Source organism: Ctenocephalides felis, unplaced genomic scaffold (assembly GCF_003426905.1).
Source record: "Ctenocephalides felis isolate EL2017-DRISC unplaced genomic scaffold, ASM342690v1 CF-g0.4_SCAFFOLD_01604, whole genome shotgun sequence".
In the NCBI taxonomy this organism is placed as follows: Eukaryota; Metazoa; Arthropoda; class Insecta; order Siphonaptera; family Pulicidae; genus Ctenocephalides; species Ctenocephalides felis.
The window spans coordinates 45,794,259-45,818,749 of NW_020537758.1; the positions used below are offsets into that span (position 1 = coordinate 45,794,259).

The 24,491-nt window shown below is 28.6% G+C and overlaps 1 protein-coding gene and 4 non-coding genes across 5 annotated transcripts in view; 4 read left to right on the forward strand and 1 right to left on the reverse strand.

Moving 5' to 3' along the window:
- LOC113373080 overlaps positions 1 to 24,491 on the reverse strand; it is a 313,142-nt gene that overhangs the window by 158,114 nt on the left and 130,537 nt on the right. The window contains exon 6 of the mRNA XM_026613404.1: positions 303 to 362. Coding sequence (XP_026469189.1) covers positions 303 to 362 — 60 coding nt within the window. The remainder of the gene's footprint in view (positions 1 to 302; positions 363 to 24,491) is intronic.
- Trnap-ugg lies at positions 6,612 to 6,683 on the forward strand. The gene has a single exon. It is a non-coding gene; the product is annotated as a tRNA-Pro (tRNA).
- Positions 7,844 to 7,915, forward strand: Trnap-ugg. Its single transcript has one exon. It is a non-coding gene; the product is annotated as a tRNA-Pro (tRNA).
- Positions 11,257 to 11,328, forward strand: Trnap-ugg. The gene has a single exon. It is a non-coding gene; the product is annotated as a tRNA-Pro (tRNA).
- Trnap-ugg lies at positions 12,778 to 12,849 on the forward strand. The gene has a single exon. It is a non-coding gene; the product is annotated as a tRNA-Pro (tRNA).

A 24,491-nucleotide genomic window follows, 5' to 3' on the forward strand; every position in this document is an offset into this window, starting at 1 on the left:
TTCATTCAAAGAGAAAATTTAAAAATAAGGAAGATGGTGAAAATACAATTATGAATAAACATGAACCCATAAAATATTCAATGAGCGCTAATGAAACCAGCTGTTTAAAATTATTCAAATACATTTTCCCAAGAATTGGATTATACGTTTTTAAAATCGTATTATTAATTGTGAATAATATAAAAGATTAAATTATAAAGAAAGAAAATATTTAAGTAAAATGGTGACATTTAATTAGTAAATTATGATTAATAATTTATATTAATATCATAAATATTTAATATATTAGTGAGTGCACTTACATTTATCACAGCCCTTGCGATGAAAAATGCCATCTCTGCTTTACACAAACTATCAAATTGCTGAAAATAAAGAAAATTTGGTCAATTTGTTGGATATTGAAATTATCTAGACTATCAAGGCATAATTATGATTATTATAATAATTGATAAAAATATATAATAATTAATCAAATAGAATGCACCAACCTAATAAAGTTTATACAAAGTCAAATTGTAAGAAGATATCTTCCAAAAAGATAAAAACTACTAGGAGTATTCTGAATAAATTTCTGAAAGATTTTGAAATTTGGTTTGAACCGTATAAGTGTACTTAAAAATTAAAATCAATATTGGCAAGGAACCTAAAAAAATGAAACAAAATTTGTTCTTATTATTAAAATATCTATAAAATATCTGATAATATAATGAGCATATGTCTAATGATCATTTTAGACCTCTAATTTTTTTAACATTTTCCTCTGTTTCCGAAACGCTAGACTGCCTACCCAATAAATTAACTAATTTTTCATTTCGTCAATACAAATAAAATGTGTTTTTGAATCATTCAAATCGGGCACCCCATTATCTCAAAAACTGAATTACCAATAATGACACTTTTTGCCTCCGAATCTTTGAAACGCTTCGACCTGTCTTCGCCAAAAACATTCATCAGTAGGAATCAAATGTTTTTTGAATCATTCAAATCGGTTGATCCATGCGCCTGAAAGCGTGGACAAAAATTGTATCTAATACACACACACATATATCCATTTTTCTAAAATATTTAGAAGTATTTAGGTTTTCATTTTCGTTTTTTGCGATTACTACTAACTTACCCTACGGGAGTTAAATATTATTTTCAACTTTTGAAATTTGAAAATGATTGAAATTATTTTTAATAATTAATTTTAATGAAATGTGTTTACCGATCTTGACATTTTCCTTGTGGTATTTTGCTTGTGAAAACATAAATACAATTATAACATAATTATTGTTTTTCTTATAACTTCCCTCTCAAGTTATAAGGATTTTATATAATTGGTCAGTTACAAACTTAAAATTGTGAATCGAAGTTTTAGAAATCTGTCTATCGATGGAAAAATTAAGCTAACAAACATTTGAAAAGGGCTGAAATATGATCAATATATCTTTCAAATCATAAACATTATCCGCGTAAATCTATTATGATCCTTAAATATCGCACTTGATTAAATAGCCTTAGGAAGATATCTTTTAGTTTAGTTTGTTTTCGAAGCTTTTGCATCCGTTTCTCTCATTTATTTCATGGTGTAGAATCTCTTCGGAAGAGATTGGATTTTTGTTAACCTTCCACCCCCGTTTTACATTTATGCATAGCCCTCTTTCCTTTTCCAGAAGGTTAATGCCAGTTTCTTTAAGGGTTAGGATTTGTATTTTATTCGAATTGTTTACCTATTTTGAGATTTATATCGGATAAACTATGCTATTTGTCTTCAAAAACTGATGCACCGACATATAATGATGACCCACATTTTTATTGCTCATTTCTTTGATATGATAATAATTAATTGATAAGAGTTGATAGCACTTAAATCCATGGGATGATCTCACACTGTTGATAATATTATTGCCAAATATATTACTGATTTTTCTAAGTTTTATTCTTTATTTGCATCATTCGTATACGTTTTATTTATACGTTAAGGCTAACATTTAAACTAAAGTACAATGAGAAAATCCACTAAATACAGTTTATATGATGAAGTTATTTAAAATCAAATGTGTGTATAAAATGTATTGAACAATATTGAAAAAAAAGTAATAGAGAAGGGCGGAGCACAAAAGTCCAGTTTGATTTTGAACAATTACATTGTGAAAACCAAACCAAAATATTATAACAAATAACACATATCAAATAAACAACTATCTGACAATGTTCAGTAAAAATCTCAGCTAATTCATCGTTCTAGAAATGTGTTTATTATGCTGTTTTACAAAAATTTGTAACGTAGTTTTTACCCCATAGGCGGGGTAAATTGGGACGTCCATGGTGCAAACAAATCCAAAGTTTTATTAGAGAGTTGTTACAAAATATTAGCTCAACCAATGCAAAATATAAATTTTATGGGTGCATTTTTTACAAAAATAACACTATAATTAACCTTGATCAGGTATTTCATCAACAGATTTAAAATAACTACTTATTAACAATTTATTTTACGCCTTTAGTTAATCCTTTGTACCAAACCCAGATGTAAGCTTTTATAGAGGTAATAAAAAAATTGTTAAATAAAATTTCAATTAAATATTTTAAAACTATGAAAAAAATAGTGAAATTATGAAGAGGAAATCAATCAATAAGAAATGTAATATCGTATTTACAAAGTGTATTTACAAAGGCGTTGAAAAGCATTACGAGGTAATGCATAACTTTGAAATATGAGTTAAATGAATAATGTTATCAAACTATACAATATGAATTTTGAAGTTTCCAAAGCAAGCAATATTTAAGAATTCCTATGCTTAACAGTGTGAAAATAATATTTTTGATTGATATTATTGTTCTATAAGCAATAATTATTGCCAAATTATATGCCTTTGATTATATTTTTTTATAAATAGTTGTTACTTAAAGAATTGACTAATACTAGATATAATGTGAAATTCAGTTACTATTGAAAATATGCAAATATAATTAAGTGATTCAATAATTCCAATTATTACAAAATCAAGTATCATTAAAAAAAATCATAATCATTTTTGCTTAACCGCATTTGAAATAAAAATAAACTGATAGAGAGTTAAGTTAATTGTATAAAATGAAGTTGTATTGAAATATTATTTGTATTTTGTATAATATCCAAATAACTCTATTTATTAAAGTATAAAATAACTTTATTTATTAATTTTATTTCTATGTAATTTTTCTTTATCTCAGCCCTGTTTCCGAACAATGCACATAAAAGCAAGTGACAAAAGAAAAGTCCCGAACGAGAAAATGGCACTTGGGCAGGTCCTAAGTGCCCATGATATTTTCGGTAAATTGATTTTATTGAAATATCTAAACGCGAATCTATTTCTGGGTCCTTTACCAGATGTTGTAATACAAAACATTTAAAAAAATCGGGACGGCTTATTTATTGCGGTCGAAAGACGTGCTTCAATTTTATGGTAAATATTCTGATTGACTATTTATAGAATCACAAGGGAAAAATATATATTCTGTTACGTTTTGTGTTTTATTTGGAAAAAAAGAAATATTTCTAATTATTGGATTCGGAATTTTATTAACTTATTTTGTTTTGTTTTCGCTATTGTTATCATTATTATATTTCACAAACAATGTTTCTAATGTAGTTCAGTTGCGCTAGATAATCATTGCATTACCTTCTATTATTTATTACTTTCTTTTTCCAACAATTATAGATGTTTTTTTGAATTTCCTCGAATTTAATACATAATATTGCGTAAATGTAGCATATTCAAATTTAAAATGATATCATTATTCTCTAAAAGCAAATAAAGGCAATGGGAAGGGTGTGTTTCTTCAGCAGGAAGGTATCTCTAAGTTTTATTTGCCATTAATCTACTTGAAATGGGGAAAAACAATTTTAATTCCAAATTATCTGCTAATTAAAGCTATCTACATTTATTTAACTTTTTTTTGGCTTCTTAATTGATGCCAATGGCTTGTCTCTTTAGAGCTTTAAACACTCGAAATCCAAAAGAGAAAAGGAAAAGACGTGCTAAATTCTCCTTTAAATTTTTATCCAAATCTACAAATTAAAATTTATGTGATTCATACATAAAAACTAAAATTACTTTATTACTAAGTTTTTACCAACGCCAGTTTTATAGTATGATGATATATGAAGACATTTACATCATTAAAACCTAAGCCTTTTATTACTAGACTCAGAATCCTATCCTATCATGAAAGGATGAAAAACAATGTTAAGCATCAAGAATATACTATATATCTCTCAGCACATTAATTGCTTTTTTTAACTTCCCGTAGGGTAAGTTATAGTAATCGTCCAAAAATCGAAATCAAAAATTTTTACATTTCTCGACGTTTTGAATGTTTCTGAACATTTTGGCATACCTCAGAAAAAATGGATGTGTGTGTGTGTGTGTGTGTGTGTGTGTTTTGTATGTCCGCGTTTTTCGTCCACGTTTTCGGGCGCACGGATCAACCGATTTGAATGGTTTAAAAAACATTCGATTCCTATTGATAGGGAGATGTGCTGATTAGTTTTTGGCAAAGGCAGGTCCAGCCGTTACGGAGATATGGAGCAAAGAGTGCAAAAAATAGAAAGCGAGTTTTTGAGAGAACGGATCAACCGATTTGAATGGTTTAAAAAACATTCGATTCCTATTGATAGGAAGATGTGCTGATTAGTTTTTGGCAAAGGTAGGCCTAGAGGTTTCGGAGATACAGAGCTAAATTAAAAAAAAATGGCTGTTTTTGAGAGAACTAAGCGTCCGATTTAAATGATTCAAAGAACTTTCTGCTTTTTTCAACAAAATAATTGATTTTGGAAAAAAAAATTTTTTGTTTCTAATTTTTTTTCAAAAAATTTTTTTTGTGATTTTGAATTAAAAATTCAAAAAATCACCCAAGCTAAGCACAGTCTAAGCGCCACTCTGGTACAAATGTTTACCCATGTGCGTTTAGACTGTTTGTGTATTGGAGCACTTTTCCAATTTTGTGAAAATTATTGAAAAATGTGAAAATGCCGCCAAGCTGAGCACAGTATAGGTGAAAATGTCGCACAGAATTATTTGCAAATGCGTTTAGACTGTGACTATGCGGGAGCACTTTTTCAATTTTGTGTAAATTTGGCAACTATTTTTTTTTTGGAATTTGATTCGAAATGAAATGACGATTGTTAATGTTCTGGAGATAAAAAATAAATTGATTTATTTATAATTAACTTTCCATAGGGTAAGTAATCGCAAAAAAATCGAAAATGAAAATTTTTATATATCTTCACGTTTCAGAGGTTTCTGAATATGTTGGCATACCTTGGAGAAAATTGATGTATGTGTGTGTGTGTGTGTGCGTGCATGTGTGTGTGTTCGGATACAAATTTTCGTCGACGATTTCGGGAACACGGATGAAGCAATTTGAATAATTCAAAAAACATTCGATTCGTATTGATAAGGAGACGTGCTGATTAGTTTTTGTCAAAGGCAGATCTAGCCGTTCCGAAAATATGGGGCAAAAAGTGCCAAAAACGGTAACTCAGTTTTTAAGAGAACGAAGCGTCCGATTTGTATAGTTCAAAAAACATTTTATTTGTAATAACAGGATGAAGATTTGATCAAATTTTCATGAAGATAGGTCTAGCGGTTTCGGAGATCTAGTAAAAAAAAACTAAAAAAATAACATTTGGCGGTCAACAATAATCATTAGACATTAGACATATGCACATCAAATTATCAGATATTTTATAGAGATTTTAACAATAAGTATAAATTTTATTTACATTTCTATAGGTTCCGCACCAATGTTTTTCCGTTAGACAGCGACGCGGCGCTTACGCGCTTTATATTTTGTCTCTATGCAGTTAAAGCAGTACGATTGCTTTGAAAAAAAGTTCAGATCTTCCAAAATATGTCAAAATGAAGATAACATTTTTTCCAAAAAAAAATTTTTATAAAAAAAATTGTTTAAATTTTTTTTTTAAAAAAAATTTTTTTTTCAAAAAAAAGTAATTTTTTGTCCAATTTAAAATTTCTAAAAAATCTTATTTTTTCGAAGTAAAATTTTTTCAAAAATGTTAATCGTTTTTAAAAAAATAATAATTTTTGGCATGGGAAGTTCCAGCAATTTGCCTTAAGGCACGATGCCTTAATTGCCTTAAGACAGAATTCCACTTACAGCTAGTTTAATATTCAGTGGCTCCAAAAGATTATTTCGGAAAGTCAGAAGCAGCATGAGTAGGTATGTCTTTAAGTGCACAAACTTGGAGAAAATCACCTGCCTTAGATTAGAGCAAAATAGAAATTTTCTAGTATTTCATAAAATTTAGCTGAAAAATCATTGAAAAATTGCATTCTTCTTAAATATTTGAAAGAAAATGTGGTCTTAAATATTTGTTGTCCCTAAATTTTCCCGAATAGTGTGGTTTGTTGAAATTCAATACAAGCTACCAAAAGGATGTCTTTTCATCAGAAAACCATTCGTGAAGACCTAGCATTCGATCGGCTATTTTTGACCGATATATTATGATGTGGTCTTATTAGATTTCTACATTTTTTATCTTAAAATACGATTTGTCAAAGAGAAAGTAGACTTCAATACGCGGTTTCTTCGATCGAATGAGTCGCCAAGTAATCGACAGCGGCTCAATGGTCTAGGGGTATGATTCTCGCTTTGGGTGCGAGAGGTCCCGGGTTCAAATCCCGGTTGAGCCCAATGTTTGCTATAATCGAATATTGACAATAGTTTTATTTGTCATTAATCTACTTAGAATAGGGAAAAGCAATTTTGACTCCAAATTGCATTCATTTAAATTTATTTTTTGCCTCCTTAATTGATGGATGCCAGTGGTGTTGCAGAATCACATTTACCTAGGATCAAAAACTCGAAATCCCAAAGGGAAAAGGCAAGGGTGTGCTAAATTTTCCTTTTGCAATCTATAAATCCTTATTCTCATCCAAATCACATAAGTTTATATATAAAAACTAAATTTACGAAAACTTTTACCAATGCCAGTTTTATAGTATGATGATATATAAAGACATTCATTAAAGCCTTAGCCTATTAACACTAGATTCAGATCCTATCCTATCATGAAACGTTGAATAATAATATTAAGCATCAAGAATATACAATATATCTCTCAGTACATTAAATGATTTTTTTTGTAAATATTCAGCGTCTCCAAAAGATTATTTCGGAATCACAGAAGAAATGGCAAGACCTGCCTTTGCTAAAATCTAATCACCACTTCTTCCTATAATTAATTACTAATTGAATATTTTCTGAATCATTTAAATTGGATGCTCCGTTTTCTCAAAAACACGGTTTCTATTTTCTGCACTCTTTGCTCAGTAGCTTAGAAGGTAGGTCTTACAATGCACAAATTTGGAGAAAATGATTGCATGATTACCTGTCTTAGATAATAGCAAAATAGAAATTTTGTAGTATTTCATAATACTTGTCTGGAATATCATATTGAAATACATTCTTCTTTTTTTAAAGGAGATTTTAGAAGTTGTTTCGAAACGTAATATATGAAATTTTTTTTTGGTGCGTCAGGATGTACATTACTCCAAATACTCAGGAGCATGTTAAATATTCGAAAAAAATGTGGTCTTAAATATTCGTTGTCCGTCAATAAATCGTAATTAGTTGTCCCTCGTAAATTTTGCCAAATAGTATGATTATTCGCTGATTAATGCAGGATGTCTTCATCAGAAAACCATTTGTGATGGCTAATTTTGGCAGAAATATCTTAATTTGATTTCGTTAGATTTCTACATGTTTAATCTCAAAATATCATATGTAAAAGAGAAAGTAAACTTCAATACACGGCTTCTTCGATCGAATGAGTCGAAAGGTAACCAACAGCGGCTCAATGGTCTAGGGGTATGATTCTCGCTTTGGGTGCGAGAGGTCCCGGGTTCAAATCCCGGTTGAGCCCTATATTTTGCATTTTTTCATAAACTAGTAGTGCATGGCATCATGCCAAAAAATCGATTCTTGAGTAAACAAAATTTGTTATTATTAAGATATCTATAAATATGTGATAATTTGATGCGCAATTGTCCACCTTCTATCATTTTTTTCCTTTTTTTTATTGCGGCCCCGAAAAAGTTCTTCATTTCGTTAATACAAATAAAATGTTGTATGAATCATTCAAATCGGACGCTCTGTTCTCTCAAAAACAGAATTACCATTCTTGGCACTTTTTACCAAGTATCTTTGGAACAACTGAACCTGCCTTTGCCAAAAACTCAGCAGCATGTCTCCTTATTAAAAGGAATCGAATGTTTTTTCAATCATTCAATTTGGTCGGTCCCTGTTCTCGACATAGTCGACGAAAAATTGTATCCGTACATACACACACGCACACACACATACATCCATTTATTCTAAGGTATGCCAAAATGTTCAGAAACCATTGAAACGTAAAGGTATATACAAATTTTAATTTTCGACTTTTTTGATATTATTATAACTTACCCTAGGGGAAGTTAAAAATATAATATTCTACGCAGTAAACAAGTTTTGCTATTTTTAATTTCTAATATTTCACCAACCATATTCTTCACGTCGTTTATTTGCGCTAGATATAAATAATTCGATTAGTATTTTTATTTTTCATTTTCAATGATTATGGGTTCATTACTCTATAAATTTGAAAGGATTTCAATAAAATATTTAAACTTCGAGTATAATGTAGCGTGAATAGAAGACATTTTTCATTTTATAGACGACCTCATGCACAAGCAAGAATACTAAATTGGCTGAATAAGTTGCAGATTTTTTTTCAGTGTTTACTAATGTCAAATAGTTCATTTAAAAAAAATTAATCTATTGAAAATTGTGATAATCTAGATCTTAAAATAAAATTTGCAAGTTTATAGTGTGTAAAAAAAAATTAGGTAACATTGATACATGTGTAAAAAATCAAATGCATATGCATATATTAAAATATTATAAATGAATTCAAATTACAAAAATACTTGCTCTAACTCCCAAAAGATAGGCTTAATTGCAATGAATTGTTTCTATTAAAATTATAAATAAAAATAGATTATATTCTGAAAAGTTTACATATTTCAGAAATAAAATTTTAACAATAAAATTTTCACTCGTTTTAGTTTTAAAACCATATATGTATATAACAGAAATATAATGCAAAATATTCAGCTCTCTTTTTATCAATTTATTGCAATCACATGCAATATCATAATACTTCAAAAATGCAATTTCCGAAATATGAATTATAGATCTAATAAAATAAAATAATAGTAACAAAAAGCATAGGATTATAGTGACTATGTAAATATATGGCTTTTAATAATACTATATGATATGTCCGTTTATAGAATATATTCTGGAGATAGAATTTGATTTCAATTTAGTTTCGCGTACATATTTTATTTTATATACGGTATGGTCTATTCCATATCATGTTCATTTTATTGAAAAATTATTAATAAATAATTAAATATATTTCAGTTTCAAACGGTTATACAAGAAGAAAAAATATACAACATTGAAATCTTAGTTAATGCCTAAATTTTACAAATCACTTGGAAAATCTTTTTTAATAAAAAAAATAGTTATTTTATGTCAAGATTGCCGTGTTGAATTATTTTATTTATTATTAATTATATATTTATTATTGAACTATATATTTTTTATTTATTTTAGACCAAATTATTATATTATACTTTATATCATTTTATTATTAAATTTAATAAAAAAACATTTTTCAGTAATTTTATAAGTGATGATAATAATTGATAATTTTTATAATATATTTTAATATCACGTAAAATAAGATTGCCAAACATGCTTTCCTTGCATTTTCTCACATCATCAATCATTTATTATAGGTTTCTTCCATCAAATTAGATTTGAAGGAAATGACTGCTTTTTCACGAGAAGCATTTATCAAGATTAATAACTTAATTGCTTCTTGCTAGACGTGCAAAATTTTAGGAATAATATATCATATGATCCTAATTATTAATAAAGTGTGTAACAACACTTTTAAAAGAAATAAATTGAAAAATATGTAAATATACATTTGGGAGTTGATTGGAAACTGTTAATTGATTTTATAAAACATTATATATTCAATTAAAAGCAGAAAGTTGAAATGAATATAACAACCTATTGAAGTATAAATGCACTGATATGAAAAATAAATTTATGTCTTATGACGTATGTAAAATTTAAGCAACATATTTATCTGATATATGTGCAAGTAATGATAATGTTATTTCGTACATGTTTGATTTTCATAAATCTTAAAATTTAAAATTCTTCTTTTTAGTATGATTAATGCAAATGATTAAACTAGTAGCGTGTGGCATCGTGCCTTAAAGCAAATTCCTGCAACTTCCCATACCATAATGAAATATTTGAAGAATAAAATTTAGTAAAAAAAAATATTTTTTGGAAATTAAAAAAAAAAAATTTAAAAAAAATATTTGCCCAAAGTTTTGTCAACACAAGCTGAAAGTTTTTTGAATCATTCAAATCGAATGCTTGCTTCTCTCAAAAACTGCTATATTTTTGCATATTTAGTTCCGTATTTCCGAAATAATTACGAATTGAATATTTTATGAATCATTCAAATTGGATTCTCCGTTCTCTCAAAAACACGATTTCTATTTTCTGCACTCTTTGCTCCGTATCTCCGAAACGGCTGGACCTGCCTTTGCCAAAAACTAATCAGCACATTTCCCCATCAAGGTATTAATACAAATCAAATATTTTGCCCGAAAACGTGAACAAAAAAATGCGGACTCACACACATTCATTGTTTGTGAGGTATGCCAAAATGTTCAGAAACCTTCAAGACATGAAGATAAGCAAACATTTTCCATTTATGCATAAAAATGTGACTATTAAATTATATTTGATTTCATTGTTTAAACAACTGCTACTACGTATTACCTTCACTTCCGCAGACAAAAACATGGAAACAATATTGTGGAATTTTAATTTTAATCACTGATAATGAACGTAGCTGATATGGAGATATTTGAGCATGTGAATATGTAGGTTTGATCACATATTCGTATATACATGCATGTAAGCACATACTAACTCAAGTTTATATGTAGAGAAATCATCAAACTATTATACATTCTCAGCTGAATTTGACACCAATTTCAAGTAAATACATTGAAAGTATGCAGACAAAGTGTTATGAAGAGCGACTCTGCGTTCAAGTGTTGGTAATTAAGAGAAAGTACATACCATTTGATCAAGCATGTGTGTAATAGTATTAAAATTGACAGCGGCTCAATGGTCTAGGGGTATGATTCTCGCTTTGGGTGCGAGAGGTCCCGGGTTCAAATCCCGGTTGAGCCCAATTTTTGCTATAATCAAATATTGACAACGGTTTTATTTGCCATTAATCTACTTAAAATAGGGAAAAGCAATTTTGATTCCAAATTGCATTTATTTAAATTTATTTTTGCCTCCTTAATTGATGGCTGCCAGTGGTGTTACAGAATCACATTTACCTAGGGTCAAAAACTCAAAATCCAAAAATTCTTTAAATCCATAAGTGAAAAGGCAAGGGTGTGCAAAATTTTCCTTTTGTAATCTATAAATCCTTATATAAAATAAAAAAATCCATATAAAAACTAAATTTACGAAAGCTTTTACCAATGCCAGTTTTATATAGTATGGTGATATATAAAAACATTCATTAAAGCCTTAGCATATTATCACTAGATTCAGAATCCTATCCTATCATGAAAGGTTTTTTTTCTTATTATTATTTTTTTTTTAATTTCAATGATTATTACAACTGCTAATTTATTAACATCAAGTAATATTGATAAATAATAATATAAATTTAAATAAATAAAAGAGCAAAGGATAAAATTTACATGAAAATAATATCCGTAATATGATTTAATGTAAAATATAAATAATATAAATAAAATTTCAGAATAATAAAATAATACTAGGAAAATAATAAAATATAACAAAATAACAATAATAGAAATAGTAAGATAATAATAATAATAATAATAATAAAATAATAATAATAGTAATAATAATAATAATAATAATAACAATAATAATAATAATAATAATAATAATAATAATAATAATTTACAAATTTATAAGATCGTTTGGAATTTTTCGTTTTAGTCTTGTTGGGCGCGCTTCTGAGTATACTTTGTTGGCCAAGTAATTTGGGTGCTCGTCTATTCTTTTTTTGTAGTTGAATCATGAAAGGTTGAATTATAATATTGAGCATCAACAATATGCAATATATCTCTCAGTACTTTAAATGCTTTTCCTTTTTGAAAAATATTCAGTGACTCTAAAAGATTATTTCGGAATGCCAAAAGAAGGATCAGAATGCACAAATTTGGAGAAAATTATTATATGATTACCTGTGTTAGATAGCAGCAAAATGGAAATTTTCTAGTATTTCATAATACTTGTCTGAAATATAATATTGAAATGCATTCTTGTTTTTTTTAAAGGAGATTTTGAAAGTTGTTTTGAAGCGTGAAATATGAAATCTTTCTTGGTGCGTCAGGATGTACATTACTCAAATCCTCAGGAGCATGTTAAATATTCGAAAGAAAATGTGGTCTTAAATATTCGTTGTCCGTCAATAAATCGTAATTAGTTGTCCCTCGTAAATTTTGCCGAATAGTATGGTTATTCAAAAATATTTTAATTAGATTTTTTTAGATTACTATATTTTTAATCTCAAAACACGATATGTAAAAGAGAAAGTAGACTTTAATACGCGGCTTCTTCGATGGAATGAGTCGAAAGGTAACCAACAGCGGCTCAATGGTCTAGGGGTATGATTCTCGCTTTGGGTGCGAGAGGTCCCGGGTTCAAATCCCGGTTGAGCCCTATATTTTGGGCTTGTTTTTCAAAAACATTATGTAATAAGCAGGAAAGATACGCTGAACTAAATTCCGGATTTCTACTTATATTTTGCCAATATTCACAAAAATATGTCAAATTTCAAACGAAATATAGAAGACACTGAGCTTTATGAATGTGCTTTTGTGAGCAGGAAAAGAAGGTTAAGTTAAAAAATGAGATAGTAAAATTTATACTAAAATCTCTATGTAATATAACAAATTTCCGACATCTTCAATTAGCTTAAAACTTCTTCAATTAGCTTCCTACGTGTTAAATTAGCTTCTTACATCTAAAATTAAATTTTAGTAAACCTTCAATATATTAACCAAAATTTTTCAGAATGACAAGCAAATTCGGACAAATCGTAGTCCTTTCAACTAGTTGTGTATGGCATCGTGCCTTAAGGCAAATTATTGGAACTTCCAGTACCGTAATGAAATATTCGAGAAAAACTAAATGTTTTCAAATAGAATATTATAAATATTGTAACGTTGTCTAATATTTATAAGAATTATACTGAATTGCAAAGTTAAAATTCTTTGTGAGTTTTAGAACTTTAGCCAGAATTAAAATTACAATCCAAATTCTTTTCGATATACAAAAAAAATTTTGAAATATTTTTTTTCCAAAAGTATTTGTTTTGTCAACACAAGCAGAGAGTTTTAAATATTTCAAATCGGATGCTTAGTTCTCTCAAAAACTGGAATTTTGTGCATATTTTCATCGTATCTCCGAAACGGCTGGACCTGTCTTTGCCAAAAACTAATCACTACTTCTCCCCATCATTATGAAATGAATGTTTTCTGAATCATTCAAATCGTAAGCCCATTTCTCGTAAAAACAGAGTTTACATTTTCTGCATTCTTTGCTTCGTATTTAGGAAACGGCTCGTCCGACTTTTCAAAAATTAATCAGCACTAATCCCTATCTGTAGGAATCGATTGCTTTTCCAATCAATCAAATCGGTTAAGCAGTACACCACAAAACGTTGACAAAAAATTGTAATCACACCTACATACAAAACACACACACACACACACATATATATATATATATATATATATATATATATTTTTTTTTTTTTTTCTGAGGTATGCCAAAATGTTCAGAAATCTCTGAACCGTGAAGATATGCAAACATTTTCATTTTTACAGCAATTACTATAACTTACCCTACGGGAAGTTAAAAATATAGATATTGATATAAAGATATAAGAATGTTTGTAAAGTCTAACTTTATTAGTGAAAAGTTCTTATCTATGAGTGTATCACACACTCAAAAATTGCTATTTAAATTTTGCCACTCTTAAAAACAATATATGATATTTTTATTCTAAGCCAAGACAAATTTTCTAATTTTGTAGCATATTTACAGATTTATGAGAATATAATCATGAGAGGCATGATTAGCTACATAAATTCGGACAAACACGTAATCTCGTATATACGGTATGCAAATTTTTTAGATCCGAAGCATCTATGAGAGTACAACTACAAAAATTTGCTGTTTTATTTTATATTTTCCATTACCAATAACTTCTGCTTTGTGCAGATCAATAATATCCCACCTGCATCATTACAGTAGATAATTTGTCGTGATGCAAATCATCCAACGCAGACGCTTTGCAAATTATAACTGATTTCTATCAGTTGCAGAACAGAAATTGTGCAGCTAGCGAAAGCACTAGTACAGTTGGATATTATATGTCAAAATGATGGGAATATCAATCAAGTTAGCATCGTCGATATGTCCACGTCCTGGTTGAAGCAACGGGCTGAATCACAAAGCCACAGGCACGTGAATCATTCCAGGAAGAGGATATAGAAGACAAGGTTTCTGTTTCAGTTGCAATACACAAATGCAAATCTGATTAATGAAGTAGGTAATTGAGATATTTTGAGTGCGGATGACACTTTGACTCAAAGTAATTGTAAGTGTATACAATCGACTTAATCAATAAAAATTGGAATTAAGCACATTTGCACATTATGACGATATAATTTTGAAATTTTGATATAAAGGATTTTACAAATTTTTACCCCTGATGGTTTTTCATAATTGAAGCACAATTCGTGAACCCAGACAATTTTAAGATGCTCGTTTTTTTTTTTCTTTACGAATATTTCTTCCAACGGCAGGTCTGTGGGTTGAGTTGAAATGCACTCAATCATGGATGCCCAAAGTCAGAGTTCTTATATTTTTCTGCTATATAGGGGTATAATCTTAGTACCTCTTTACTTCCAAGGGCATGTTGCCCCTACAGCCCACGAAAGGCCATTTTTACTTGAGATCATATTTGAAATCTATGATTAATTATGAAAAATCTGCTCAGTCTATCATTACCAACACTTTCGAACACTTCACATACTTTTTCTAATTTTTATGGCAAACAATTCACAATGACTTGATACGCCTAGAAAACAAAAAAAATAAAAAACCCAATTTTCTGATAGAATCATTAACTTTTCCAAGAAAATGTTTAGAAAACATTTGTAACACAAACGTGAAGATTAAATTTGAGTGAAATTTAGAAATTCGTAGAGATTTAACTCAATTTAATTTAAGTATGGAGTTTATTATATAGTAAAACTAAAACCTTACGAAAATTTAAAATTTTCAGAAAGCATTAGTATTAGTATTTAAAGGAAACAAAAAATGCAGACTATGTCTTAAAAATATAGAATAGAATAGAACACAAAATTAAATAAAATGCGGCTTTCACGACCCTCAATAACTTAAGTTAATAATTAATTTAATATTCAATAATCAGTTTTATAAGTAATAATTAGTTTAATAAGTAATTAACAATTAAAGAATGTTCATAAACATAACTCAGTATATGTAAAAATAGTCGAACTTTTTAACTTCCCGCAGGTTAAGTTACTGTAATTGCAAAAACATCGAAAATATTTTTTTTGCATTTTTTTACGTTTCAAAGTCTTCTGAACATTATAGCATACCTTAGAAAAAATAGATGTATGAGAGTGTGTGTACGCGGGTACAAATTTCCGTCCACGATTTGGGGAACACGAGTCAACAGTCGATTTGTATTGATAAGGACACGTGCTGATTAGATTTTGTCAAAGGCAGGTCGAGCTCTTTGGAAGATGCGGGGCAAAAAGTGCCAAAAATGGTTCTCAAAAACGATTTTTTGAGAGAAAGGAGCGACCGATTTGTATGATTCAAAAAACATTTTATTTGTATTGACAAAATAAAGAACTGATGAAATTTTTTGGAAGACAAGGTCTAGCGGTTTCGGAAATCCAATAAAATCAGTGAAAAAATATGCCAATTTGCGGACAAAAATGATCATTAGATATGCATATCAAATTATTACATATTTTAATAATAACAACAAATTTTGTTTACATTTCTATGGGTTTCGTACCAATGTTTATCCGTTATACTGCGACGCGGCGCCCATGCGCTTCCATATTTCTTCGAAATTAGTTCAAATTTTCCGAAATATTTCAAAGTATAAACAAATTTTTTTTATAAAATGGTCAATTTAATTAAAAAATTTTAAAAATCTTAGAAATCGATGTTTTCTAAAAGAAAATTGAATCTTTTTTAAAAATTTAATTTTTGGAACGGGAAGTTAAATTATTTCTTGCCAAAAAAAATTATTCAAAAAACTATATAATTTTACATTTATGAAACTTCAAGCATTCGCGATATAGGTTTAATTTTGTGTAAAAAACGTACAATGATTAAATGAGCACAAATCGTCCATATTAGTATTTAAATACTTTCGTGAATGAATACAATTATATGAATAAATGTATAATAATAATAATTAATTAAAAGAAGGAACTTGAAGCCTTAAGAGATTAAAAATTAAGCATCCTAATTTGAGATGTGCGTGCGGGTCGGAACGTTTACAAGCTGTTAATCAAGTTTCTTTTTAGGGTGTTAAAAGCATTTTTAATTAAAATATACAAGCAACGTTAATGATTCTTTTAACTAATGATTAAATGCAAATATTAAATATATAACATAAAATAAAGTTAACAATTATATCTCTTTGACTACTTGATTTCCACGTTACTTGTCTTTATTTTATTTTGCAAAATCAACTTGTTATGGGCTAAATACCACTATTTATATATCTATAAACCTGCATAATAGTTGCTGGATACAGTTATGAAGAGTTTTTGAAATATTGCGATTTGTAGATTTTTCATCATCAGAAAATTGGCCCTCTAAATTCGACATTTCATTATTAAATGATATTTACCTATATATTGAGTCTTGTGTACTTGTAAAATTTATAGATTTCCCCAGATACATTGTATTGTTATTAAAATATGCATGAATATTTAATATTATCTATGAAAAATCATATACAACATACAACATGTGAGCATTTGTTTTGTGTGTGATACCCATAATTCCAAAAATTCTTTTGAAACAAGTTTGAGGGGTATTATGAATTTTGTATTAAAAATATAAAAAGTTTAAAAGTTATTGCTTATGAGATTGCTTATATATATGATTTTACTACCTTATATCAGGCATATATTATATCCAATATAATTCTTTCTTTAACAATACCAATCTATTTTCATGATTTCTTTCCTTTGTTTTGGCTCTCTACTACTTATGCAGAAATTTGAAAATTGCAAGCAAAAACTGAATTGAAATTAAAATAAAATAAAGTGGACCTGGCATTTGATAAAATGACAATGAATATATAAATTTTACAATAAATCCACTTTCTTCATTATCGTTGTCCCAGGGCGCATATGCATAATTCATTTTATACCATAAATCATTCTGTCATGATAAGATGATATGCAAGAGATACATACTTTTGCAAAAAGCAAAATTCTTTCTTAGAACAAACTGAATATATAAACAACTTACAACTCTGTGATGTCGAGTAGTGATACTTTACTGCCAAGTGTAATATATTCTCTCGCCGGCTGCAAATATATTATTGAAAATTCTTCACATCTCATTTTTGCTGAGTACTAAAAGTAATATTGATCGAGAAGACAAAGACGATATCAAAGATTCACAAAAAGATACAAAATGTGGTTGACAAACGAAACTGACGCCTGGCAACTGGTTGCCCTGATAGCTTTATATTTTACATTTTTATTCTAATACTAGCTGATTCGGCAAACGTTGTTTCAACATATGAGGTATTTGTAAATAATTTAAAGAGAATCCAAAAATTGCCATTTCAATCATTTTATTAAAGTTTTTGTGTATAAATAAAATTACTTACTGCAATTATATAATATTCATCTAAAACATCCTATTAAATTTAATTGAACATAATCAGTCGATTGTTTCATATTAAATTACGCTTCTATAGAACTTTCAAATTAAAAATGTAAAGATTCTACGCGGTTTTAAAATAATTTTCCACCATTTGCACAATCTCTGGGTTAACACGAATATTTCAAGACCAAAACTGGCCAAATCGGTTCAGCCGTTTACGAGTTTTACCATACTTAACATAATACCGAGGTCCATTTTAATATATAAGAAGATAAATAAATAATATAAAAAAATGCGCATTGAGAGATCAGATATGGAATGATTTACAGTCACAATAATATCTATTAATTAACAAATGTAATCAATGTTTACTTTGCCAATTTAAAATTGAGAATAAACAAGAAATTAACTAAACCCTAGAAATATTTCACATAGCAATAAAATTATTAGATGATTTAAAATTGTTATTCTTGGTTAAATATTTAGAATTTTTATTTACTTTCTACAGGTGACTTTTTACATTTTACTTTTTATTTATTACTGGCTCTTAGTCTAATGTTAAGCTTATAAAAAATGGATGACTAGTGCAAAAATATACATAAGATGAATTATGGCTTAATATCGTAGGACGGATATATTAGCTGTGTTGGTGGTTTGAGATATTATTTTGTCAGATTAAAAGTTTTTATACGAGACCGACATGCTAGAGAATTTTTTATCTGAAGTTATTTATGGATACAGTCAACAAAAAACTGATGATAAAAAGTACAGTTATATTCCATACTAAAGGTGAGAAATTTCTTGTAACAGGTATAAATGGCTTTTGTTTATAAAACACTATTAATATAGCACTATCATAATTCATATTATTAATAATGAAAAAATATTTTAAAACTAAAAATTATGATGAAGAAAGGAAAATACACTCCATAGATTTCATCGCTGGTGTATCTAAATTTATTTGAATATTTTATCCTAAGGAAGTAAGGCAGAAAACTCATTTAATATTCACATGATTAATTTATATAACGAAAGTGCAGTCATCAATGTGAATATTTAGTAAGCATTTTCTAGTGTGAAATGAGGCGTCTCTGCTAAACCAAGAAGCATAAATATCTTTTTCAATATTATAGAGCAATCAATACCACACGATCAGTTTTAGGCGATAGTTCTAGACTTTTATAGACATGAATTTATAAATGCTTGAAAAATTGTTTATTGAACTTAATGATCAAAATAGCGCATTGATTTTGATCATATCCCATGTGAAATTATTCTATCGATACTTTTATTAATTTTTCAGCAATAATAATGATAATAAGATAGGCAATTTTATGAAGTGAGTTAAAGTTCGAATTATTGATCATTAGAAACATTTGTGATTCCGATCAACACTTGTATGTAGTTGTTGGATCAACATCTTACATTTGTAATTTTAGTTAATTTACCCAATACCACAATGAAGAATTACAGTGAAAAGCCTGACTGGAACAAGGTAAATATTTATTTGATGACCATGCCATGTTTGATGGTTCCGCTATTTTATGATCTCAATTACTTATACGTGCTTCACATAACCTTAATTTACACTTCTGAACTACTTCAAAATGTTTGCTTTTGCTTCAATGTAATTATATTAGATTTTTTCTGATTGCTATTTGAAATTTAATTCTAATTAATATCCATTGTATTCATAATTCCGCCTTAAATTCTAAATGGCTGTGGCGCCGTCATTTTTTAATAATTTTGTATTTTGTATATACTCAATCTAACTATCACTAAATAACTTCCCGCATGGTAAGCTAATAATGTTTTTATATATTTTTACGTTTCATAGATTTCTGAACATTTTAGCATACTTTAGAAAAAGTGGATGTATGTGTGTGTGTGCGGATACAAATTCTCGTCGACGATTTTGCAAACACGAATCAACCTATTTGAATAATTCAAAAATCATTTTACTTGTATTGACGAAATCAACAACTGGTAAAATTTTGGTAAAGTCAGGCCTAGCAACTCCGAGACCAAATAAAAAAAGTAAAAAATAATGTCATTGGGCGGTCAAAAATAAACAATAGACATATATATATATATATATATATATACATATATATATATATATATATATATATATATATTATTGTGTAATAGCAATCGATAATGCTGAATTGTGTAATAGCAATGCTAATATGCCAAATTCGATATCGATTGCAGTAATTATCACAATCAGCAAATATTTCAAATACGCCATCGTAAGGTGTTTGCAGTCCCATTTAATCAGTATATAAAGTACCGACATTAGTTGGTAAGTCATAGTTGTCTTTATTACATCAGAGTTGTTTTAATTATATCATAGTTGCCATAGTCACATCAGAGTTGCTGTAGGCCACAGAATAGTTGCTGTAGGCCACAGAATAGTTGCTGTTGGCCTCAGCAGAGTCGCAGTATTAGTCGTCATAAAGATAGTTGTTAATCATTGTAAGTGGGTGCTAATAAAGTGTTGTTAAAAATAGTCAATCAGTGTTGTTCTTTAGAAGTGATAAAATATTTCAGCCAATAATCCGAAGCCTACTATTACTATAACCATCGCTCGGCAAGGCTGTATTGACTAGGAGGTCAATACGAACCACGTTACCAACAACCCCATTACATTTCAATATATATATATATATATATATATATATACATATATACAGAGCCGGTTCTGGGGTCCTCAGCGCTTGCATGCCATTATTTTTCTAGCGCAACCCCCCCCCCCCCTATTAATTTCACTGCTTTAACAGTTCATCATAAAAATTATACAAAATTTCAAGCAATCATCATTAATTTCTTAAAGTACTTTTTAATAATTCTGTATTTAGTACACAAAGTTAGATAAATGTGAACTAAAAGCGCAAAAATACATTGATTTTGAAATTATTCAGAAGGTAGAGGCAATCCGCGGGTGCTCATAATCAAATTTTTGTGTCTTCTATCGTTGTCGCACTAACGAACTATTTTTAATTTTTTATTTTTCGCCCAAACTTTTCAACACATCCATAAATTTCAATATGTTATTTATTGCTTGCAAAGAGGATTCTTAAATTTTCAATTATTTCTAAAGCATGCGTAATATTAACATTTAGGTTTTAAAACATTTTATTTATTTATTTTGAAGATTTTATGCAATTTATTCTATTGAGCAAATCCAACATTAAAAAAATTCTAGCCTTTCATTATTAAATATAGCACTGGTACTTTATATTGGATTATTTTAATTTAATTTTAATTATTTAAAATAGCCAAAATTGCATCGTAAACTTTTCCTAATTGATATCGTAAGGAACGAATTGTATGTATTCATCTTTACCTTCCCATTTGTTGTTTTAATAATATATATCGTTGTATCAGATATTTTATAAAAATTATAATAATAAGTACAAATTTTGTGTAAATTTATGTGGGTTCCGAACCAAGTTAGACGACTACGCGGCGCTTACGCGCTTTAATATTTAAATTCCAAATCAGCTATGCAGTGCGATTGCTTAAATCTAAATCTTAAATATCTATCATAAAAAAATCTAATTTTTCAAAAAAGTATTTTTTTTTTCAAAAGTTTCAAAATTTCTGAAAAATCTGATTTTTTTAAAGTTTTGCGAAGTTTATTTTTAATAATTTAGTATTTGGTACGGGAAGTTCCAGCAATTTTCCTTGAGGCACGGTGCCATGCACTACTAATATATTAATTTTATCACCTCACCTCTCACCTAAGACAATGACAAAAACCCATTCTTAGGCTACTTCAGTGATGTTACTCCTAATCTTCGCATCAAAAAAACCCTGATCCGTGTCGTGTTTAGTGAGTAATTTCACTTGACATTTTTCAAGTATGATACGTGATATTCAAGACGTATGAATTTCAGAAAGTACTTATTATTATATAGAGAATGAGTGACTGAATGGATGTCAACGAAATACGAGTATATCCCTTGACTTGTAGCTCAGCGCTTAACTCCAAAATCCAATTTGCGATGCCTCACTTGTCCTCATTACGTGACGCAACGTCAAGTGTAAGCGCTTGTTTGCCTACTAACTAAACAGCTCTTTTGTAATCTTATAATTGAAACAAGATTGCTTTAATCTCGTTATATATTGTATACTTCTAGAGAACTCGGTAACGAACTCGATTTTTCATAGAATTAAAGTTCAGAAGCTCAGACCCAATGAACAGGAGGAAATTAATTTGAAGTGGAGAAGATATATTGGATATTTATAGAAACAGATGCTAAATAAATATTATTAATTTACCACGATTAATCTATATTTCTCTGCGAATGTAAAAAAGCTATTTGCTACTAAAAGTTTAAAATTGCGAAAGATCTGGTTTATCCGCTGCTGTGAGTTGAAAAATAAAATATCCGATTAGCTCCTCACCAAGGTTAAAGAAAATTGAATTAAATTCAATTATGAAACTTTATGCAAAAAGTACAAGTCTGAAATAATTGAATCAAATTAGAGTGCTGATGATTGATGTCTTGGGTAAAAAATCACTAATTTGGACAATTTATTGAATTTGAAAATTGAAACATTGCAATTACAATTAAAATATACAAGAACATCTAAAAACGAGTTGTCATAGGGCCGTAATATTTGAGTATGATCTAGAACAGGGCTTCTTGAACTTTTTTATATAGCGACCCCCTCTTCAAGCTTAGGAAATTTTAAACGACCCCCTCCTCCAAATAATAAAATATATATTAACCGTTATCGCACTATTTTACAATGTAAATAAAATAAGGTTTGAAGAATATGTACCCATTCATGTTATATATAATTGGAAACGTTGACATAAAACTATATATATATATATATATATATATATATATATATATATATATATATAATCAATAGAAAAAATAAACTTTTGTAACGAATTCTTTATAAGAAAACATAAAACTATATCTACATATTCAATAGAAAAAATAAACTTTTGTAACATTTTTTTTATGAAAACCTATTATTAACATCAAACAATATTAATGTGATGAATGTGATTTTTTTATTTTTACACAAATAACTCAATCTAGGCTTAATTTAAGTTAGTGCAGATCGTTATAAATTTTCAACGTTTATTAAAGTTGAACGGTATTTTGATTTTATGTAAGTTAATGTAGAAAAGGCTGATTCGCATAAATATGTTGCACAAAATGGCAGTAATTTGTTTATTGCCATTTCTGATAGTAGGGAATATTCTGATTTGATTTCAATTCAAAATTCATGCACAGGCACTTGAGAAAATCTGAGTCGCAAGGTAGTATCACTTGTTAATTCGGTAAATTCTTCTTGTGCTTTTAAGTTTAAAAAATTAATTTCTTCCATTTCAATTGAAAATGGATTGCAAATCCATTGTTCTGTATCGATATCATTGAGAAAATACCTATGCCTGTAAACTTCCATATTCTTGAAATGATTAACTACAATTTTTGTTATATGAGTATCTTTTTTGAAATATTGTTACTAATCATATACTCGTCAGTAAATGGAAACATTTCGAGCAATCCACTTTCTATTCTGTTTTTCCATATAAGAATTATTTTAACAAAGGCCTCAAGTTTATTTTTTAACATAAACATATTAACGCAGACTCCCTGCATAGATAAATTCATATAAAAATTTGTTTAATTAAAATTTTGTTTATAATGATTGAAAAGTATCAGATCTTGGCGACCCCTTTTTAGTAGTCACGCGACCCCCCTGGGGGTTCCGACCCCCACTTTAAGAAGCCCTGATCTAGAAGACTATGGTATCTATCGTCAAAAAATTTTTTTAACACTTTATTACAAAAAAAAGACCCGGCCGATCTCTACCAAAAACTAATCAGCACGATTCCCAACCAATATCTTTCGAACGATTTTTGAATTTTCATAATCGATTCAGAATTGCAGGCTAAAACGTGGATGAAAAATTTTCACTTTTCTGCGATTTACAGAGAAACGGCTCGGCTGATCGTAGCGCAAAACTGACAAACGATAGTCCTCATCGAGATACATCGAATGGCTTTTAAATTTTTGAAATCGGTCCAGCCGTTTTCGAGAAAACACATACACACACACATACTTTTTCCAAATTTAGTCTCATTTGATTCAGAATGGCTTGAAACGTCGAGAAAACATAAAATTAGCGAATCGGATTTTTTGATGAAAACATAAACTTCTCCTTCGGGAAGTTAATAAATGAAATTTAATGTTTTAGCAATCGAGCGCTACTGATATTTAATACATCAATAATAAGCATGATAAAGTTTCTTAAATTGGTACATTTCAAAAACGAAAATGATACAATTATTGGTCATGCAAAATATAATATTTGGCAGATCATTAAACTTTTTATTAGTTATAGTTTCTAGTAATTTGTAATCT